Genomic DNA, 19,765 nt, shown 5'->3' with positions numbered 1-19,765 from the left:
CCGAGGTGGCGTGGTGAGACAGACAGGGGCCAGGCTGTATTCTTGCCTCAGGTCCCAAGGCTTTCTAGAATGGGCATTTCAGAAGCTATGGCATGGAGGCCAGACTGTAGGGGGAGAGGCAGGGCATGGGGAGACCAGAGGAGGTGACCACAGTCGTTCAGGTGGGAGCAGAGTGGGCTTGGACCAGGGTGGACATGGTGGATGGGGGGGGGGGGCGTTTGAATTTGGTTTGTGTTGGCAGCAGGGTGGTGAGGACTTGCTGATGGCTGGTGCAGGGGCTGAGCTGAGGAGCCAAGGCTGACGCAAGTCACCGGTGGAGAAGGTGGAGCTGGGGGCCTTGGAGGTGCAGTGGGCGAGAGGTGATGGGACAAGCAGGTCCCCTGCACAGGACCCCCCACCTAGTCAGTGCTCTGGACTCTGCAGGATGCAGTGAGGGGGCAGGTCAGGGAAACAGGATGTCTGCCAAGGAGGGTGCAGGCTTGGAATTAAGTGACAGTGTGAGGTGAGAACAGCGAGTCCCCTGGGTGACAGACACAGATGACACGGGCCTTGATCCTGGTTCTGAATCAATCACTTCCTCTGCTTGGTGTGATCACCTGGGGTTCAGATGCAGGGCGCTGGGGGGTAGCAGAGCCCATCAGCCCACTGTGCATCCTGCAGCTGTGGCATTCTGCAGGTACAGTGATGAGCTGGGCCTAGAGCAGCCTTTCAAACTGTGGGTCAAGACCCACTGGTGGGACAGGAAATCTGCTGACTGGGTCCTGACCAGCAATGACCCCAAAAAGCCCCAGTTGGGAGGGAGGCCCTGAGTGAGCCCTAGGTAGGAGGGGCCCCATTTCAGTGCGGGTGTGTGGGATGCTGTGAACTGGGTATGAGAGCAAAGGCATGTCTTCCAAGGTTCCATGGAAACCACAGCCTGGAGCCAGCAGCCCCACCTGGCCATGCTGGGGTCTGCAAGGAGCCCTCCACCTGCACTCAAATGGCTCCTCTCTCTCTCCAAGGGGCTTGGGACACAGGCCTCGCCTCCTGGGAGGCTGCAGCTCTAGCCAGTGGTTTGGTGTGGGGGGCTTAGCAGAACTCAGTGGCAGGAGGCGACCCAGCCTGCGATTGGTGGCTCGCCCTGGACTTCCGATTTAGAGGCTTATAAGACCCTCCTCCCCTTCTCTTTCCAGAAGAACCGAATGCACATAAGGTCGTCAGCCCACACTCCGGAATCTACCCCGATGATGTCCCGGACTATGGCCCCAAGCCCTACAGCCCCCTGGCCAGTTTCCCTGGCGAGCCCCCCGGCCGATTCGGAGAGCCGGATAGGGTAGGGCCCCAGAACTTTCTGAGCCCGGCCAAGCCAGCGGGGGCCTCGGGCCTGAGCCCTCGGATCGAGATCACTCCGTCCCACGAACTGATCCAGGCAGGGGGGCCCCTCCGCGCGAGGGACGCCGGCGCCCCGGGGGAGCCGCCGGCCGCCGGCCCGAGGTTCACGCTGCCCGTGCCCGGCTTCGAGGGCTACCGCGAGCCGCTTTGCTTGAGCCCCGCTAGCAGCGGCTCCTCTGCCAGCTTCATTTCCGACACCTTCTCCCCCTACACCTCGCCCTGCGTCTCGCCCAATAACGGCGGGCCCGACGACCTGTGTCCGCAGTTTCAAAACATCCCTGCTCATTATTCCCCCAGAACCTCGCCAATAATGTCACCTCGAACCAGCCTCGCCGAGGACAGCTGCCTGGGCCGCCACTCGCCCGTGCCCCGTCCGGCCTCGCGCTCCTCGTCGCCCGGCGCCAAGCGGAGGCACTCGTGCGCCGAGGCCCTGGTCGCCCCGCGGCCCGCAGCCTCGCCCGAGCGCTCGCGGAGCCCCTCGCCGCAGCCCCCGCGCGCGGCGCCCCGGGACGGCGGCCCCCTCGGCCCCGCGGCCGGCCCCGCCGTGCTCATGGACGCGCTCAGCAGCCTGGCCGCGGACTCGCCCTGCGGGATCCCCACCAAGATGTGGAAGACCAGCCCCGACCCCGCGCCCATGCCGGCCGCCCCCGCCAAGGCCGGCCTGCCGCGCCACCTCTACCCGGCCGTGGAGTTCCTGGGGCCCTGTGAGCAGGAGGAGCGGCGCAACTCGGCCCCCGAGTCCATCCTGCTGGTGCCGCCAACCTGGCCCAAGCAGCTGGTGCCGGCCATCCCCATCTGCAGGTGAGCCGGGCTGCGGGCCGGGCGGGTGGGGCGTTTCTGGTGGGTGCCGCGGGTTTAAATGCCGGCCTTGCGGCTGGCCAGCCAGGAGGCCCTGAGAAGCAAGTTGATGCCCTGAGCCACGGAGTGCCCATCTGTAACACGGGTGTAATTAGTGTCTGGCCCACCGGCAGATGGTGATGAGGACGCCGTCATGCCACACCTGTGATTGCTCACGTGGGGCCAAACCCTGGATTCAAAAACTATTTATCAGCCGGTGCAGGGGCACAGGTCTGTAATCCCAGAGACTGGGGAGGCTGAGGCAGGAGGATTGAAAGTTCAACCAGCCTCAGTGACTTCGGGAGGCCTTAAGCAACCAAGTGAGACCCTGTCTCAAAATAAAACATAAAAACCGGGCTGGGGATGTGGCTCAGTTGTTAAGCACCCTTGGGTTCAATCCCCAGGGTGCTGTTTATCAGATGCCTACTGTGTGTCAGACTACTAAACGGGGAAATTCCTACCTTTACTGATCTGACATTCTAGGGGGCAAGCTTTCATATATGAAGTCTGCCTCATCGTAACAGGAGTCAGTGTGTTGGCATCTGCCACATGCTTCAGTGTTGTGCTCAGTATTATGGAGACCCTGGAAGAAGTCAAATGCATAAGCCTCAGTCCTCAAGGAGCTTAAGATGCGTATAATAGCAGCATACAGGCTTTGGGGTCCCTGAGGACTGAATTTGAGTCCCAGCTCTCCCCTTCTGCCCCTGTGTGATCCTGGGTATCTTTGGTTCTGGCTGGGCTGCTGCTGTGTCTGTGGCAGACATTGCTAATCAATTAGGACCCTCTCATTGAGCACCTTTTTGATGCTATGCCCAGATCAGACATCACTAATCAATTGGACCCCTCACAGTTTTACAGAGCCCCTTCTGGCCTTGGTTCATGCCCTGTGATATAAGGATAATAATGGTGCCTACCTAATAGGGTCTTTCTCAATGACTAGTTAGAATGACATGGGTCAAACTCTTGCATAGAGCCTGCATGAAGTAAGAGCTCAGAAAGGGGCTGCCGCTGTTACTCAGGGAAATCTTATTCTTACAGGGCAGGCGTTTCCTCTTTGAAAAGCCTGTGCTAGGAGATTGAGCTCACAGTAGGCTTTAGAGTACTGATGGTGACAGTGATAACCACCCACATTTAGAGTAATGACAATGACATTGACAACCACCCACATTTAAGGATGCCTGTTATGTACTAGCACAGTTCTAAGGATTCTATTATTTCACTTAATTCTCGCATGAACCTGTTTGGCATTTTTTGTTTTTTTTTAATCTTCATTTAGATGTTAAAGAAAAGGAGGTACTGGGTGTGGTGCTGCACATCTGTAGTCCCAGTGGCTCAGGAGGCTGAGGAGGAGGATCACAGGTTGAGGCCAGCCTCAGCAACTCAGCAAGGTCCTAAGTAACTTAGTGAGACCCTGTCTCAAAATAAAAAATAAAAAGGGCTGAGGATGTGGCTCAGTGGTTCAGCCCTCCTGGAAATCCCCAGTACCAAAGAAAAGAAAAGAAAAGAAAAGAAACGGTGACTGATGGGAGGGCGGAGAGTCCTCTCTCTGCTCTGTCTGTGGGATGCGGGACTGGAAGGCTCATGCTACCACAGGGCTCCCTGTGGTTTTCAAACTGAAATTGTTTTAGCAAATGGCAGCCTTTTCCCCTCCCCAAATAAAATAGTGAGTCGAAACCCAGAGTGGAAAAAGGTAGAGCTGGAGTTTTGTTGTTATTTATTTATTTTGCTGGGGGCGGCACGCAGGGCCCCATGCATGCTAGGCAAGCCTCTGCCACAGAGCCACACCCCAGCCCTGCTGCAGCTACTTTGATTGACGTGGGGATGAGGGCGGCTGAGGACCCTGCCCACTCGCTGTGCTCGGTCCTACTCCAGACCCAAACAGAGCCCAGGGAGTGTGCAGCCTGGCACTCCCCCTGAGCAGGCTCTGAGGACCGCAGTACCACCGCGGGTCATGTGGTGTTCCCTTGAAGAAGAGCTTCTAGGTTAAGCGGGGTTCTCCAGGTGCCCTGGGAGGTCTCCTCAGAGCCTTAATGTGAGCGGATTGTGCAGTGATTTCAAAGACCACTGGCGACAGAGTTCTGAGTTCTGTGCCTGAAGTTCTCCAGGTCCACTTTAGGAAACGCCCTCAAGACCCGTCCCTGGAACAGACAGAAACTTGGACTCAGAGCGGTGAAGTGACAAGCTCACCATTACCAGCTAGTTAATGACCAAGTTGGAAACTAGAATCTGGGATTCCTGACTGTCTTTTTCTGCTCCAGATCCATCTCCAAACCATGATTTTATTTATGACTTAGAGTAGGGGGAACACTGATATGAAATAGGCTCATGATAAATCTGAGCCTTTGTTGTTTGTAGATCCTCCCCTTTCCAGTTCTGCAGCTAGATCTGAGAGGCTCTGAGTGTTAGAGTCCTTTAGTCCCTTGCAAGAACCGATTTGTTCCAGCCAGTGAGACATTTGCAAAAATGTTCTGTAGGATGGAGAGAATGGAACATTCAGGGAGAAACCTCAGGGTGACCTTTGTTTCAGGAGGACAGCTGAGGACAGCTCAGAAGAGGCCTGGGGTTTCAATGCAGGCATCCAGGCTGACTCCAGAGGCCCAGTTCTTAAGACTGTATCTCAGTGTCAGATACCAATTTCAGAAGAATCGGTGGAATTCATGGATATTCCAGTGAATCTTTAACTCACTATAATTTTTTGATACTTTAGGATATTAATATAGGGCTAAAGTGATTTTTTTGGTCTTATTTTGCAAACTTAAAAAAATTCCACTTGCATACAGGATGCAAGTTAGTAAGAGTATTTAACAGGTGCAGTGTGGTGGTTCCACAGGGAAGCTTAGTTTTGTTACCAAGGTGGAAATAAAGGTCCTTTGGGTACCCTAAGACTGCAGGGTAATGAGGCCCAGGAAGGGTGGGTAGAGGCTGGGTGGAAGGGTGGGTAGAGGCTTTGCAGAGTGAGGGACAGTGTCCTGTGTATGTCTTGGCTGGTCTGGCACTGATGGAGCCGATTGGGGGCTCCTCCCTCTGCCCTTCTCCCTGGTACTGTGATGGCAGAGGAGGGAGGAGCTGGCTTCGGGGCAGGTGCTTAACTAAGTCCTCTGTGATGTCAGCTCCTCACAGCCCCAAGCTAAGTGGGAAAGGATACGCTAACAGGATTAAGGATCTCTGCCCCATGTGAAGACAGGACGCCGGGGTTTAAATCCTGGCCATGGCAACTCCAAGACCTTGAGCACACATGGGCCTTCTTGGAAATAAAGATGCGCATCATTCAGTCACCTACCTGTCTATCCACACAAGCATCCTACCCCCACCGCTGAAAATTCACAGAGAACTGTCAAATGTCCAGTGTTCTAGAGACATTTCATAAATGAGCATTTCTTGGACCTATTTTAAATAAATTAGCCAGATGAGAGGCAGTGGGCAGCTGTGCTTGGTGTCCTGGCCTTGGAGTCAGGAGACCCAAGTCGGAGCTTTGCCCGAGTCCGGCTCCATGGTCTTGGGGAAGTGCCTTCACGTTCTCTGAGACGCGTGCTAGCAGGTCTTTAAGACCTTGGTCCACTCTTTAGTGATGTAATTCTACACGTACGTCCAGTGCTTCCATACACACCGGGTGGTCTTGAGACTCTAAGGAAATGAGACTTAAGGCATTGCCCACACAGACCTGACAGACGCGAAGCTGTGTAGGGCTGATGCCGTAACCATGGCAGGTGATCTAGAGGAAATAACTGCTTGACTCATATGATACATTACTGGAAAATTAATCGCAGTCAACATTTATTAGCACCTTTGCATTATGCTCTTTATGTGATTTCTATGACCCTGCTTTGCAAGTGATGACACTAAGGCCTGGGGCCAGGGAGGCTCCAAGTTAGGCAGGTCCTTGGAGAGGGAGTGGGGACTTGAATGGGTTGCAACTCTAGTCACGTTACTGAGGTGTGCCCTCCGTATCAGGGGGTCTCTGTGGTCAGAGCACCCATCCCTCACTGACCCCATAAGCAGTGACTGTGGCTGGAGGTGTCCTCTCCCCCAAGTGTGCTTGAGCTCTTCATATGTAGGTACAGGAGCTATGGTGACTCTCAGCTGCCATCCGGCACATATGCCACGTGCTTCTAGGAGACTGTGGATGACAGAGGTGAAGTTCTTGCTTAAAGTCTCAGGGCAAGTTCGTGACGTGTGTGGCTCTCCTGAAGGCCACTTAGATATTCCTCCTCCCACATTAACTCTCTGGAAAGGGGTGTTCTTGAGTGGTGGGAGGTGCTGTCCTTCAAGGTCCCTGGAGGAGAAGCAGAAACAGCATAAGGGACCTCGTTAGAACTAACACATAATGCAGCTGGCCTCGTGCATTGAGAGGCCTGTCACGCTGTCCTTGTCAGGATGGATGAGAAAGTAAAGGAAAAGCTAGGTCACCTGAAGAGCACGTGGCCCCTCAAATCCTGTTTTTATTCATATCGCACTTGATGCAGTTTTCAGGAAAAAAGAAAAAAGGGGCCATTTACGTTTATTGTACAGGGGATGGATTCTGGTTTACCATGTACGTGACTGATTCCTTTTCTTCCTCCAGCATCCCAGTGACTGCGTCCCTCCCACCCCTTGAGTGGCCACTCTCCAATCAGTCGGGCTCCTATGAGCTGCGGATTGAGGTGCAGCCCAAGCCACATCACCGGGCCCACTATGAGACGGAGGGCAGCCGAGGGGCAGTCAAAGCCCCCACAGGAGGCCACCCTGTGGTTCAGGTACGGACTCACATTCTCCTGCCTTTGCCTCCCGCACGTGGCCCCAGGTGGCTTGCTTCTGCTGAGCCGCAGCTGCGGGTGTGAGGCTGACTGGACCTCAGCCTCTTGCTCTTGAAAGGGACGAGAAACTTGAGGTTGAATTTGTGCCAGAAGCTCAGGTGGCTCACAGGAGCCCAAGAGGAACCTGCTTGAGCTGGATAAAGATAAAAGGGATACTCATGTGGGAGAATTCTTCCCTTCGGAGTGAGAAGCAGAGTCTTGCAGAGGTTAGTGTTGGCAGAAGGTTCCTGAAGTCAGGATCTTAAGTATCAGATGTGAGTCTATCAAGGAAAAACAATTTGTGCTTGAAAAATACAGAAAAGAAAGAATTAAAACTGCATTATCTAAAGTGACTGTTGTTAGTATTTTGAGGATTGCCTGTTGTCTTTTTTTCTACTCACAATCTCTTTGACTGTTTGTTTATATACTTGATGCTGTAGTGAACCTGTAGTTTGTACTCTGATTTTTTAAAAACTTTACAACCATGAGCATTTTCCTTATTTTCCTTTCTTTCTTTCTTTCTTTTTTTTAATTTTGCTAATTAGTATCCTGTATGTCTGTGGTCTTCAATCTTAGGTCCTCCCCACCATAAGTACAAACCTGTGGGTTCCCCCCCAAAAAAAGAATTAGAATTGAAATATTCTTAATCATACAGTCCGGTTAACCAGGGACTACAGACTGGTGCCCACCAATTAGCTCAGTCAACCAGAATCTTTAATATATTTCAATTAATGTAACTGTTTTTTTTTTTTTTTTTTTTTTGTATTTGCCTTAAAGTGCAAATATTCTATGACAAGAAGTTAGTTCTTCATCTATAGTGTCCATTGGCACCCTGAGAATGGTTCTTAAGAAACACAGGTTCTGGAACCCCCAGAACTGCTTAATTAGAAACTGGAACAAGAGCCAGGCATGGTGGCCCACACCTGTAATCCCAGCAGCTCTGGAGGCTGAGGCAAGAGGACCTCAAGTTCAAAGCCAGCCTCAGGAAAAGCGAGACTCTAAGCAACTCAGTGAGAACCTGTCTCTAAATACAAAATAGGGCTGGGGATGTGGCTCAGTGGCCGAGTGCACCCCAATCCCCAGTACCAACCCTGCACCAGCCAAAAAAAAAAAAATAAAAGAAACTGTAGCAAGAATAGAGCCCAGACAGACAGAAGCCTCAAGACCAGACCCTTGGGGTGTGTACCCTGGTTAAGGACTTTTGTGACAATGAAGATCTTACAAACCCCGGGAGCGCTTTTCCTAAATCTGACGCCGTAGTCCTCTGTGACGCTGTTTCTGGTCGAGAGTCTTACTTTCCTCTTTCATATCTAGTGGGTGCGACCTCTCTGACCCTGGGATGATCACACAGACCAGATGTTGTACAGACTGGATTTTGCTCCCCTCCCCAGGGCAGTCGGTGCTTCTGCATCACCTCGAACTTGTATAAGCTGGTTCACTCTGTGCTTCTCTCTGGGTCTGGGTGAGGGCTGGCTCTGGGCCTGGCAGGGTGGGGCCGGAGGGGCCTTCCCTGCGGAGCATGTGCTTGCTTGTGAGGCCTGGCCTTTGGGGCTGCTTGGCGGGGAGCTGACCTGGTAGGCCAGCCTGCCCGCCTCCAGCCTCTCTGTTCCCCTTTCTGCCTCGGGGCGGCCCACCTCTGGTAAGCGACGCAGCCTCTCCCCAGCTGACGCAGGCGCCCTCTGTCAAAGCCGCCGCCTCTTTGATGCCTGGCTGTGGACTCCCGCTGCCCAGGTGCTGGACTCTGCCTGCCTCGCTCAGTGGCACCACTGCAGCTGCGCAGGAGACGCTGCCCAGGCAGCGAGCCCCCCGCCCCCTGGGCTTCCCCGCCCCTTGGGGCGGGTCTGCTGCCCCGCTGCCTGGGCCTGAAATCAGCTGCCTTATGCACCTTGCCCCCGCATCGTCTTTATGGTGGGCTGGCATCGTCTTTATGGTGGGCTGGCTCGTCGGTTTCCAGTTACTCTGCCACCCCTGAAAATTGCTTTTGGTCAAAGAAAGTCTTGCTGTCGTTAGTGATCTGGGCTCACCTGTTTGGGGTGGGGGCTTCTTGGCCTGCAGGTTGCTCTGAGACTGTGTGTTTGAGTCAAAGCTTTTGGTGGTGAAATGGAGAGAGACTCACTCAAAGCAGATTAGGAAAAGGAGCGTATTTGAGAGGTTCCTGGGTATCACTAAAACCAGGGCGGGAGATTGGGTGGAGAACACCTGAGGCGGGCATTTGGGGCTGGGGTTTCTTCGCTTGCTTAGTCAGTCCATTCAGCAGGCGGCTGCTTTCCGTTAGTACTTGTTGAGCACATGCTATGTTTGTGCCGCATACTGTCTTGATGCTGACCTTCAAGGAAGAAAAAGAAGTCATGGTTTCTCCTGGTGCTCTTGGTCTAGTGTGGAGAGTCATTGACTAAATAATTCTGCAAACAGTGGAGTTATGGCAGTGGCAAGTGGCATGGAGAAGTGTGTGGAGCTTCGGGCACATAAAACAGAGGCGTTAAGGCAACAGAGGGAAGAACATCAGTTAAGAGTCTCTGGGGAAGAGACTGGGCTGTGCACGCATGGGGCAGTGGCATGTGTAAATGCCTAGGGGCAGAGGGTAAAAGACCACAGCAGAGGAACTTGAGGATGCAAACATAACTGGAACATAAAGGGCCAGAGGGAGAGGGAAGAGAAGTGGTGAGGGGAAGAGCAGGCAAGGCCAGGGCCCTGGAGGAGACCAGGAAAGGGACAGTCTGATTCAGGCTCTGAAGACCCCACTTTGATGGCTCCCGGGGGTAAGGCTAGGAGGCTTTTTCCAGGCTTTTTGCTCTACTCACTCACTGATCATTCCACAAAGGTTCAATGAGCACCTACTGTGGACCAGATGCAGTGTTAGATTCTGGGGTTTGGAATGAACAAAGTAACCAGAGACTTTTTTTTTCTTCCTGAAGTCAGGGTGTAACCCAGGGCTTCCCGTGAGCTAGGCAAGCGCTCTCCCACTTAAGCTGCACCTCCGGCCCCAAAAGCCAGAAATTCTCACCCTCCAGGGCCACATTTCAGCAAGATGATAAGAAACCCTGAGAGCATTTACCCCACGTGCACGAGGCCCCCTTCTGAGTGTGACTTCCCAGCCCTCACGAGGGCCAGTGCAGCAGGCTCCCGTTAGCCATGGCGAGGCCATCCAGCTTGTGCTGGTCAGCGCTAATGAGCGGCAGAGCCGGGGCTCAAATCCGGGACTCCACCTGCTGCACAGCTTCCGGACCCGCGCCACCTGGTCTCCCCACAGGCAGCTCTCCCTGACCTCTGACTGGTGCACAGAAAACCAGGTGCACGATGCCCCCGCCTCTTGCCGGCCACTCCCTCCCCCTGGTTTTACATGCTGCCCATTCTAGCCTGGCCACCGGCTCTGTGGGGCCCAAACCTTGCTTCTCAGGGAGATTTGCTTGGCCCTGTCTGGGCAGCGTGTGGTCTGGGGGGCCACAGCCAGGGCAGTTGCACCCTGAGAGGAGCTGGGCTCAGCTGGTCAGTGCAGAGGTGAAGACGGATGTGGAGCGAAGCCAGATGGAGAGGAGCAGGGGGAACGAGGTGCGCAGTTGCTCTGCTGGAATGAGAGGCGCAGCCCCGGGTTTTAGTGGGGGCTTGCACCGTACATCGGGGACTAGGGCCATGGAAAGTTCTAGAGAAGGCAACGGGCTGGGCGCACAGTTCAAAAGATGCCTGCCATCTGCATCTGAAGTCCCTGCCCCTCCCAAGGACTTGTGTCTCTCCTGGCCTATAACTTTGAGAACCCAACGTAGGCTTTAAAAATTTGTAGTCAGGTCTTCAAAAGATACAAAGTGGCATTTTTTAAAAAAATCACTTCGAGGCTATGTTCTCTTCACAATGAAATGTGCTAGCTTTTTATTTTTAGCATAGGAAGTCAGTTTTAAAGGAAACTTCTTTGAAAAATGAAGAAGGAGGGGACTGGGATGGCTGCGGCTCTTCACCTTTTGGTGGGAGTGACAGTCTGCCTGAGCTCTGGGGCCGCCCTCTCCCTCCCGCAGGGGCAGCGCAGCCCGGGTGCCCCGTTCCACGTGCTTCCGCGGTGGGGCCTGGGCGCCCCTCCGCATCTCCGCGCTGTTTGCCCTGTCCTGCCCGCCGCAGCCTCTTGTCTCTAGGTTATCCGTCTCACCCTTCTCTTTTTTAGCTGTCACATTGTAGATCTTCATTTTTTTTTTTTTCACATGCTTAGTGGTTTTAAGCTCCTTTTTATATAAGAAGGGAGTGAGTATGAGACCATGTCATTCTCTCTCTTTAAATACGAAAAGGTTACCCGTGTCCTGCTCCGCTGTTCCTTTTTTTGTTTTGTTTTGTTTACCCTTTCTTCTTTGAAGCCACTTGGTCTTGGAAGAAAGTTTGGTCTAAAACCTTAAATGATTTTATTTTACTTTTTTGGTACTGGGGATTGAACTCAGGGGCACTCGACCCCTGAGCCACATCCCAGCCCTATATTGTATTTTATTTAGTGACAGGGTCTCACTGAGGTGCTCGATGCCCCGCTGTTGCTGAGGCTGGCTTTGAACTGGAGATCCTCCTGCCTCAGCCTCCCGAGCTGCTGGGTTAAATGCTTTTAGAGCTCGTGACTCAGCGCATGGCGAGTGTTTGTGGAGGGCCTGCTGTGTGGCTGGGCTGTGCCAGGCACCACTTATGCCATGCAGGTGAGAGGGCAGAGCACCCGCCCTGATGGAGCTCAGGGGCTGCTGGAGGGCAGGAGTGGACCAGGGTGCTTGGGTGTCACTGCCACGGAGACTGGGGTACCTCAGGGAGGCCTGAGACCAGGTGAAGGCGACCTGGGTTTGCCGGCTGACAGCTGGCCTCAGGTGTGACAGCTGATCAGGGGCCCATCTGGTGGATTTACAACTTGCCTCAACCAAACGTGTTGAGAGACGATACTTGGAAGACCTACTTTAGAGGGAGGGTCTCACTGAGGAGGTGACTCGCCAGCTGGGACCTGGGGCAGGTGATCCAGCCAGTAGAGAGAGAAATGGCCTCTGTCTCTGCCTGTGTCCCTGCCTCTGTCTCTGCCTGTGACTTTGGGTAGTGAGAGTGCCATGACAGCACGGCACAGGCCAAGGCCCTGAGGCAGGGAAGAGCTGTGTCTGAGGACCTGTGGGGCATGTCGTTCCAGCGTGGACCTGACGGGCTCAGCTGCGCCACAGGCCAGGGCCAGGGGCTTGGGTTTTCACCCCGCGCCAGGGGAGAGCAGGCAGTGCCAGGCTTTGAGAAGGGGAGGAATACAGTCCTTCTTAAAAATGAGGCTTATTTTCTTTTCCGGGAGAATTCCGATTTGCCATTTTCAGGTCGCCCAGGGTTTTCTGTGAACTAGGGTTGAAGGAGTTGGGGAGGGAGCAGGGAGGGTTTGTCAGGCTGTGGCAAGGCCAGGACAAAGACCAAGGTGGCGAGGACAGGCAGTGCCCCTGGGTGCTCTGCAGGACTGCAGGTGTGAGGGCAGGGACCCTCCCGTGTGGATAGCACAGAGAGGGAGGTGGGGACGTGTGCTCGGGGGAAGCTCACGGGCTCACTCCAGGGAGAGAAAGTGAGAAGGACTTCAGAGGTGTCCTGGCACAGATGCCAGGTCAGCGGGTGGCTGTGTGTGCCTGGGGCTCAGAGGCAGAGCTGTGACCCTTCCAACTCCCAGGCCTGTGGAACACCAGGCCCAGGGCCCCTGCTCCGTCCCCTGAGGGCTCAAGGACTTAGTTTCTCCACCCTCTGGGGCAGCTGGCCTCACTCTGGGGGCAATGGCGTGAGGAGAGAACCACAGGACAGACTGCGTAAACAGGCTCACAACGTGACGAGCTCGTGGGTACCAGGCAGGAAAGGAAGTGAGTGAATGGCCACATGGTGGGCAGTGGGGAGGGGTGGGGAGTGGGGCTTATCAGTATACGCTTCATCTCAAGGAGGTGTTGCTATTCAGACCCTGGGGTTGTGCTCCAGGCAAATACCCTCTTATCCTCTGGAGTTAATAAGAAATGTGCTACTTCAAGGTTTTTCAGATAGAAAGGGAGGTAAGAGAGGTTACATTTGCTTGACTTTTAAGGACTATCCAGCCAGGGGAGGTTCACCCTTGCAGCCAGATCCAGGTAGTGTATCCTATGAAGTTGTAAATCTCACTGAGCTAGAATGAGCCCGGAGTTCTTTCTGGGGGACTGGGATTCTTAATTCACTGACCTGACAGGTCTGTAGGTATCGAACGGGAAAGGGAACCACACAATTCTCTGCAGAGCCTTCGTGTCCTGCGCTTCAGGACGGTGTCCTCAGTGGGCCTTGGTAGACAAGCTCTCATTCAGAGCAGCTCTGCAGAGTCGGGCTTCGAATGTTCCACAGCTCTTCAGCTTCCGGGATGTAATAAGACCCCAGCGGAGGGCCTGGGTAACGCCCTTGTCACCTCATCTTTCCTGGCCACCTCCAAGCCCTGTAAGCACAGTCTACAGGGAAGTTCCCGGCAGAGGGTGGTGTGTTAGTTCTCCTTCGTCCTTCGGCTGGGCCTCTGCCACTCTGGGGCGTTTGCACGGAAGGAGTGATCAGAGGCTGGCCTTGTAGTCAGAGAACAGTCAGAACACGACACGCTAAGCTGTGGCGCTCGCCTGCAGGGGTGATGCTCGACCCTGAAGAGGAGGGATTCCCTGCAGAGGTGGGGACCTGGTTGGTTACCTCTCCTTCCGGGCAGCAGTGGTGAGCTGTGCCTGGTGAGGAGCGGGCCACACCTGTCCAGGCTAATGCCTCCCAGCAGCCTGGAAGAGTCACCTGGCATAAAATGGGTTACAGGGCGCCCACGCCCCTTCTGTTGGACTTCAGCATTCATATGACCCACGGCCCCCTTGAAGCCACCCCTGGGAAGGGAGAAGGAACGCACACAGGGCCTTTTCCTTCGCAGGTGAGGCTGGAGCGGGTGCGAGCAGCCTGCTCAGGTGGCTGGCCAGGCACGCTGGCTTGTTCGATGTAATTTTGCACTTGGGGCGCTTGCCCCTCTTCCTTTCCAGACATGCGACGGGAGGCAGGTCTTGCTGAGGCTAGTTTTTCTTGATCTGCTGCTGTGCCGGCCTCTGCACAGCTTCTCTGGGTCTTTCTGAGGGGCTGGGATGGGGGCCCTGCCTCTGCAGTGGGGAAGGAGGCTGTCCTCCATGGTGAGGCCACTCACCCATCATTCCTTTACTCAGAGTCTTTGCTGAGCACCTGCCATGAGCCAAGGAGCAGGAGCAGGAGAGCACAGACAGGCAGAACCCGCCCCTGGGCAGCTGCGGACGGTGGGGAAACGGGACACTTTGGAGACATCAGAAATTCAGTAGCACAGCCGAGGTAGAGAAGTCCCCCCGGGCAGAAGCCATCAGGGCAAGAAGAGGGAGTGGTCAGGGAGGCCTCCCTGAGGAGGTGACGTCCCCAGAGGAAGGTGGGGAGTAAAAGAAGTAGGGGACGTGGTGGAGAGGGTTCCAGGCATGGGGACCACCAGGGCCCATCTGGGCACCTTCCTGGAGTGGTTTGGCCATGTGGGATGGGGCGTATGGAGAGACTGGCCTTCGCACACTTAGGGGACTGTGTCTAAGAAGGAGGTTTCAGCAGACACTCTGTCATGCCGAGAACAGACTCTGGGAGGAAGTGGAGACAAGAGGTGGCCCAGGGGTCCACGCTAGGGGGACAGCTGCTGGCTTGGGTGGGGGAAGTGCTTGGAGTCAGTACATTTTGCAAGTTGGCCTGGCTGGAGTCTCTGAACCTGGCTGGGAGCAAGAGGGGTCTCATCTGGGAGGCAGTGACCTCGGGAAAGGCTGAGTCCCTAAGGTGGGGTGACCCTGCCTGTCCCCACTGAGACTCCTCCTATTCCCGTAAGGAAGAGGTGACTCGAGCCAGCCTTTTTGCTGACAGATAGGGATGGGCGAGGCTCAGCAGGGTGTGTGCCACGGGGATCTGCAGGTCCACTGGGGCACCCTCTCCGCACACCCTCACCACCCTCTGCTCTTGCCAGTCTCCTGGTCAGAGCCCTGGTAATGGAGTAAAAATGCGTTAGAAAGTCCTGTTCAGACCCGAGCCCAGGGCTGCTCCAGGGCGAGCGGGCGGAGGAGAGTGGCGCATGCGCAGGCTGACGATGCCGCCTCTGCCCGTCAGCGCGCGCCCCGGTGAGGCGCTGGAGCTTTCCAGCCACGTGGGCAGGTAGCGTGGGGGTGACCCTCCGCGAAACACGTCCTTCCAATGGAGTCGGAAAGCAGACAGCGTCCGGAATTTTGGTGTGACAGTTGCTCCCAAAGGGAGAGGAAGCCCGAGGCCGGTCACGTTCCTGGCAGCCAGTGAGAAGGTGGCGGAAAGGTCGTCTGTCCCACAGAGGAGCCCTGGGCGCCGCGCAGGGCGGCGTGGTGGAAGGACAGGAGCGGTGCCCCTCAGGGTGACCTAGTTAGTCTTCGCGATGACAGGCTGAGTAGGCGGCAGGATTACGACGCTCATTTTACAGGCGAGGAAACTGGGGCACCAGCAGCAAGGCAGCTTGCGATGTCGCCCCGTCCCCGGGTGGCGGTGACAGCGCTTGATTTGGGCGTAGGTGGCCGAATCAGCGCCCATCCTGAGCCGGTCTTGCTACCTGTGGGAAATGCAAGGAGCTGGCAGCAGAGGGCTCTGGGGCTCTGGGGACACGGCTCTAAGGTGATGAGGACTCGGTTTTTCACACTTCTTCGTCAGGAGTGGTGGGGTGCTGAACCACGGTGCCCAGGGTGGTCTTGGGGGCGGTCCCGAGGTGGTTCTGCGGAGGGAGGTGGCAACAGGCCTAAGCTTAGTCCTGGCCCGTGCAGGCTAGTGCCGGCTTCGCTGTCCCAGGCTGGGCTGTGGACCTCCAGAGGTCCTCCGTTTACGTGTTTGGGTGTTGCGCACACAAATTCCATCCCGTGACCCCCAGGGGAGTCGGGCTCAGACCCTTCCTCTTGTACAGGTGGGTCAGGAGGCAACCGACCTTGACATGGTCCAGGACAGGCATCTGCTTGCCCCCAGCCAGCTCTGCATGGAGCCTGGGCACAGAGCAGGGCCACATGGGTTGGCTTCGGGCTGGGCTCCTCTGCAGCGGCTTAGAGAAGCGCTTGGTGCCCCAGCGCCCTGGGCAGTGGCCCCACCTTCTTCACACAGGACCTGGGCTCAGCCTGTGCTGCAGGCAGGGCTTGCTGTGGATCTCCAAGCACCTGTTGCAGGATGCCACAAGAGCCAGGGGCCTGTGACCATGCCGGAGAGCCCTCCAGAGGTCCCTCTTCATCTTGCCCTTACCTGTGTGCAGGTGGCAGCTGTGAGCGAGGAGCTCCTGCATCCCCAGCTGGCCAGGCTGCCTTCCAGTGCCCTGCGGGCTTGGTGGGTGTGGCCAGGGCCTCTGCAGGACACGCAGCATTTCCTAATCTGCAGATGCTGGCACCTGGACAGAGGGGGATGGGCGGGAGGTGGCAGTCGCGGCCTCTGGTGGGGTCTCTGGCTCCTGGGAGGCAGCGTGGGCATCAGACCTCTCCATTCAGATCTTCCCCGGAGGCCAAGGCAGTCTCTGGCAGTAATCATGCCCCTTTAGTGACCTTACTCTGTGACCAGCACGTCACATGGAACAGCTCAGGCCCCCACGCTGTCCCTGCTCTGTGAATGAGGAAACCAGGGCTTACAGGTGTTGAGTGACTCCCCTGAGGAGCACGCTGTCACCTGTGACTGAGCTGGTCCTGTCAAGCTGTGGTAGGTGGTGGGGCGATGGAGCCCAAGGACATGTGCATGTTAGGCAAGCACCATGCCTCGGAGCTACCCCACCTGTAGTGCCATTATCAACCCCATTTACAGATGAGGAGACCGAGGCTCAGAGAGCCCAGTGCCTTTGCCAGGTCACCTGCCCCGCAGAGGGGGTGACCGAATGCCAGCCTCGTGTGGGGTCACTGGAGATCTAGTTAGCACAGTGAAGGCTGAGATCGGGGCCCTTCCTGGGGCCAGGACATACCTTGCTCTTGTTTCTTAATTTTCTTTCCTCTGAACCATCCTGTTAGGATTAGGAAAAAAGGGAGCATTTGTTCTCAGGTGGGAGGGTTGGCTTCGTGCCCCGCCCCCAGCTGAGAGGCTGAGCCCACGCTGCTGTTAGGAGGATGGCACTGTGATAGCTCTTGTCCCCACACATCGCTGGGACGTGGGGATGGCGAGCACCCAGGTCCACGGGCAAGCAGACAGCGGGGTCAGAGAGTGTGTAGCCCCGACAGAGGGGCTGAGTTCACAAGCACGTCTGGGGGCACCTTGGTAGAACCATCTGTACGTGCTGGAGGGTCCCCAGCTGCTGCCCGCCAGGAGCCGGTTCTGAACACTGACTCGGGTTTGCAGATGTGCACATGCACACAAACCCACACAACTCGTACTTCATGTGTAAACATACGTGTGAGTATGCCTAATAAGCTTATGCACACACGTGTGTCTGCGTTCCCTGTGTTTATTTTTCCTTGTTAAATACAGGAAAACATGAAAAGGGAACCAACACACACCCGTCGTTGCCTGGTGTGAGCTCGTATCTGTTTCCTGTGCTACCACACTGACGCTCAGCACCGAGCTCCTGCCCTCCTGACGTAGTTGAGACTTTATCAGGTTATTCTGATGACACTGGATGGGGGCAGGCTGGGCATTGCGTTAAGTGCTCTCCATGTGTAAGTGGGTATAATCCTCCTGATATTCCTAGGCAATGCCTGGAGGCACAGAAAGGTTAGGTAACTAGCCCATGGTCACACAGGAAGTGGGTGAACCATGAGCTGAACCTAGGTGGTCTAGCTCAGAAGCTCACACTCTTATCTTCTTAGGCCACAAAGAAGAAACAGAAATCTTCAGTGATCCTGAGATAATTTCCCAGATGCTAGGGACTTTCAGTGTTGCTTAAATATTTTGAAGCAGTCAGGAAATAAATACTGTCCATGCCAGCTGGCAGCATCCCCTGCACCTGGCTTCCTTCTCCCCCTGTGTTTGGCTGGTGTCATGACCCTGGGCTGCTGTTGATGCTCCCAGGGCATCTGGGAGGAAGAGACCCCAGCGAGGCCTGGGTGACCTGCCCTGGCCTCTGAGATGTCGGCGTCCTGGGGAAGGGGGCTTAGCTCCCTCGTGCAAGTGGTGCTGATCTGATCTGCGGGGGACGGTGGTGGCACCTGCCCGCCATCCCTGCCTGCACACTGAGTGGCGTGACTGGACAAGAGGAAGGTGCCGCCCGGGCCTCGGTTCCCCAGCAGCCCACTGGAGCAAGGCTCCCGGTGCCCCAGGGCCAGGGAGTGTGTGAGACCGGCTTGTGCAGTGCTGTGCACTCTGCTTCCATTTACCCATTAATTCACGGGAGGTGCAGTCAGACGTGGAGGGCACGAGGGGCGCTGGCTGCCAGGTCTCCCCAGGCACCTGGGTGGCCGCCCCTTCCTGGTCCCTGGGGCACAGCTTCTTGCTGTTCTGGCAGACACAGCTTGGGGAGCCTCCATCAGGGGATGTTTGTTAACCCTTGGGTTTACCTGGTTCCACTGAGTGACGTGAAGTAAGTTGCTCTCCACGTCTACCACCTGTCCTTCCTCTGCCTGTCAGTTAGTGACCCCTGCACAGCAAGCTGAGCAGAGGGTGGCTCAGCACAGCTCAGGACCTGGGAGTAAGACAGAGTACCCTGGGCCATGAGTGGTTTTCCTGGAAAATGTTAGAGGGGCGAGAGCAGCCAGTGCAAAGGCCCTGAGGCAGGAGCTTGCTTGGTGTCCATCTTGCAGAGGTAGGAGCCAGCAGGTCTGATGCAGGAGTCGGGCGTTGACAGTGAATGTGTTCTTTGGTTTCCATGTGAGCTTTACTGGGACATCTCTGTGTCTTTTTATAAGACTGTCTTTTTATAGAGGACCTCAGTAGCCCAGGGAATGCCTGTGTGTCACTGGGTGCAGGTGCATGGGTCGTGCAGTATCTTGCAGATCATACGGGGCCACTCACATCTGGTATTTTTTCAGATGATGTTCTGACCTGTAAAGGCACAGAGGAAGGGGAGTCTTTTGCTCATCTGCACAGAGGTGCTAGGCAAGCTAGCAGTGGCCCTGGAGGTCTGATTCCTTAAAAGAGAAAAAGAATCTGCATTTGGATGTTCTGCTCATTTACATGACCTCCCTGACATCTTTTTAATAGTTTATTTAGAGACAGGGTCTTGCTGGGTTGCTCGGGGCCTCCCTAAGTTGCTGAAGCTGGTCTTGAAGTTGCCATCCTCCTACCCCAGCCTCCTGAGTCACTGGGATGACAGGTGTGTGCCACCTCTCCTGGCTCCTTCCTTACTTTGGGTGGGTTCTCTTGCTGTCCCTAACCAGCCTGCCTGCTCAGGCTGGTGGGGCTGGGTTGGGGAGCACGGCAGGCTTCCTCCTCTGCCTGCGCCTTGCTGTGCAACCTCAGCCCACGTGCCTCTCCTCTCTGAGCTGTGGGAGCCTCTGCCCACAATAAGTGAGGTTGCTCCGTGAGCTCTTGCCTCCCAGCTTGATGCCGTGACTTGGAATCGTGGAGTCCCCGGGTGGAGGAGCCCAGGTCAGCTCCACTCACCTGAGGGCTGAGGTGGGCATCCTGGCTTCTCTTCAGCGGGACAGGCTGATTCTTTCAGGGCACTTGAACTTGAAGCTTTCTTGTTCTCTTCCTTTTTAAGACAGTGACAGAGCCACACTTGGCAATGGGTTGAGTACAGGTGCCTGCGTCCTGTCTCCTCTCCCGGGTCCTCGGCTCCTGGGGCCGCGCCTTTGGCTGTGCCCAGGTTGCCTCATCCTGTGGGGACTGGCATCACTGGCAGATGGCCACGCGGAGGCTCAGAGAGGTGATGCGTTCTG

At 55.6% G+C, this 19,765-nt stretch overlaps 1 protein-coding gene across 11 annotated transcripts in view; it reads left to right on the top strand.

Annotated features, from left to right (window-relative positions):
• Positions 1 to 19,765, top strand: part of NFATC2 (nuclear factor of activated T cells 2) — a 131,059-nt gene that overhangs the window by 29,228 nt on the left and 82,066 nt on the right. For 4 of the 11 annotated variants that reach the window (XM_079127011.1, XM_079127012.1, XM_079127007.1 and 1 more), the window contains exons 2-3: positions 1,173 to 2,172; positions 6,770 to 6,941. The exons of 2 other annotated variants lie outside the window; for them this stretch is intronic. In XM_079127011.1, the coding sequence (XP_078983137.1) occupies positions 1,173 to 2,172; positions 6,770 to 6,941 (1,172 nt within the window). The remainder of the gene's footprint in view (positions 1 to 1,172; positions 2,173 to 6,769; positions 6,942 to 19,765) is intronic. 5 more of the 11 variants (XM_079127015.1, XM_079127014.1, XM_079127016.1 and 2 more) reach the window with 2 other exon arrangements.

The sequence above is a fragment of the Sciurus vulgaris genome (assembly GCF_902686455.1).
Source record: "Sciurus vulgaris genome assembly, chromosome: 2".
NCBI lineage: Eukaryota > Metazoa > Chordata > Mammalia > Rodentia > Sciuridae > Sciurus > Sciurus vulgaris.
Note: the sequence above shows the minus strand (reverse complement) of the source record. Positions and strands in the feature narration are given on the sequence as shown.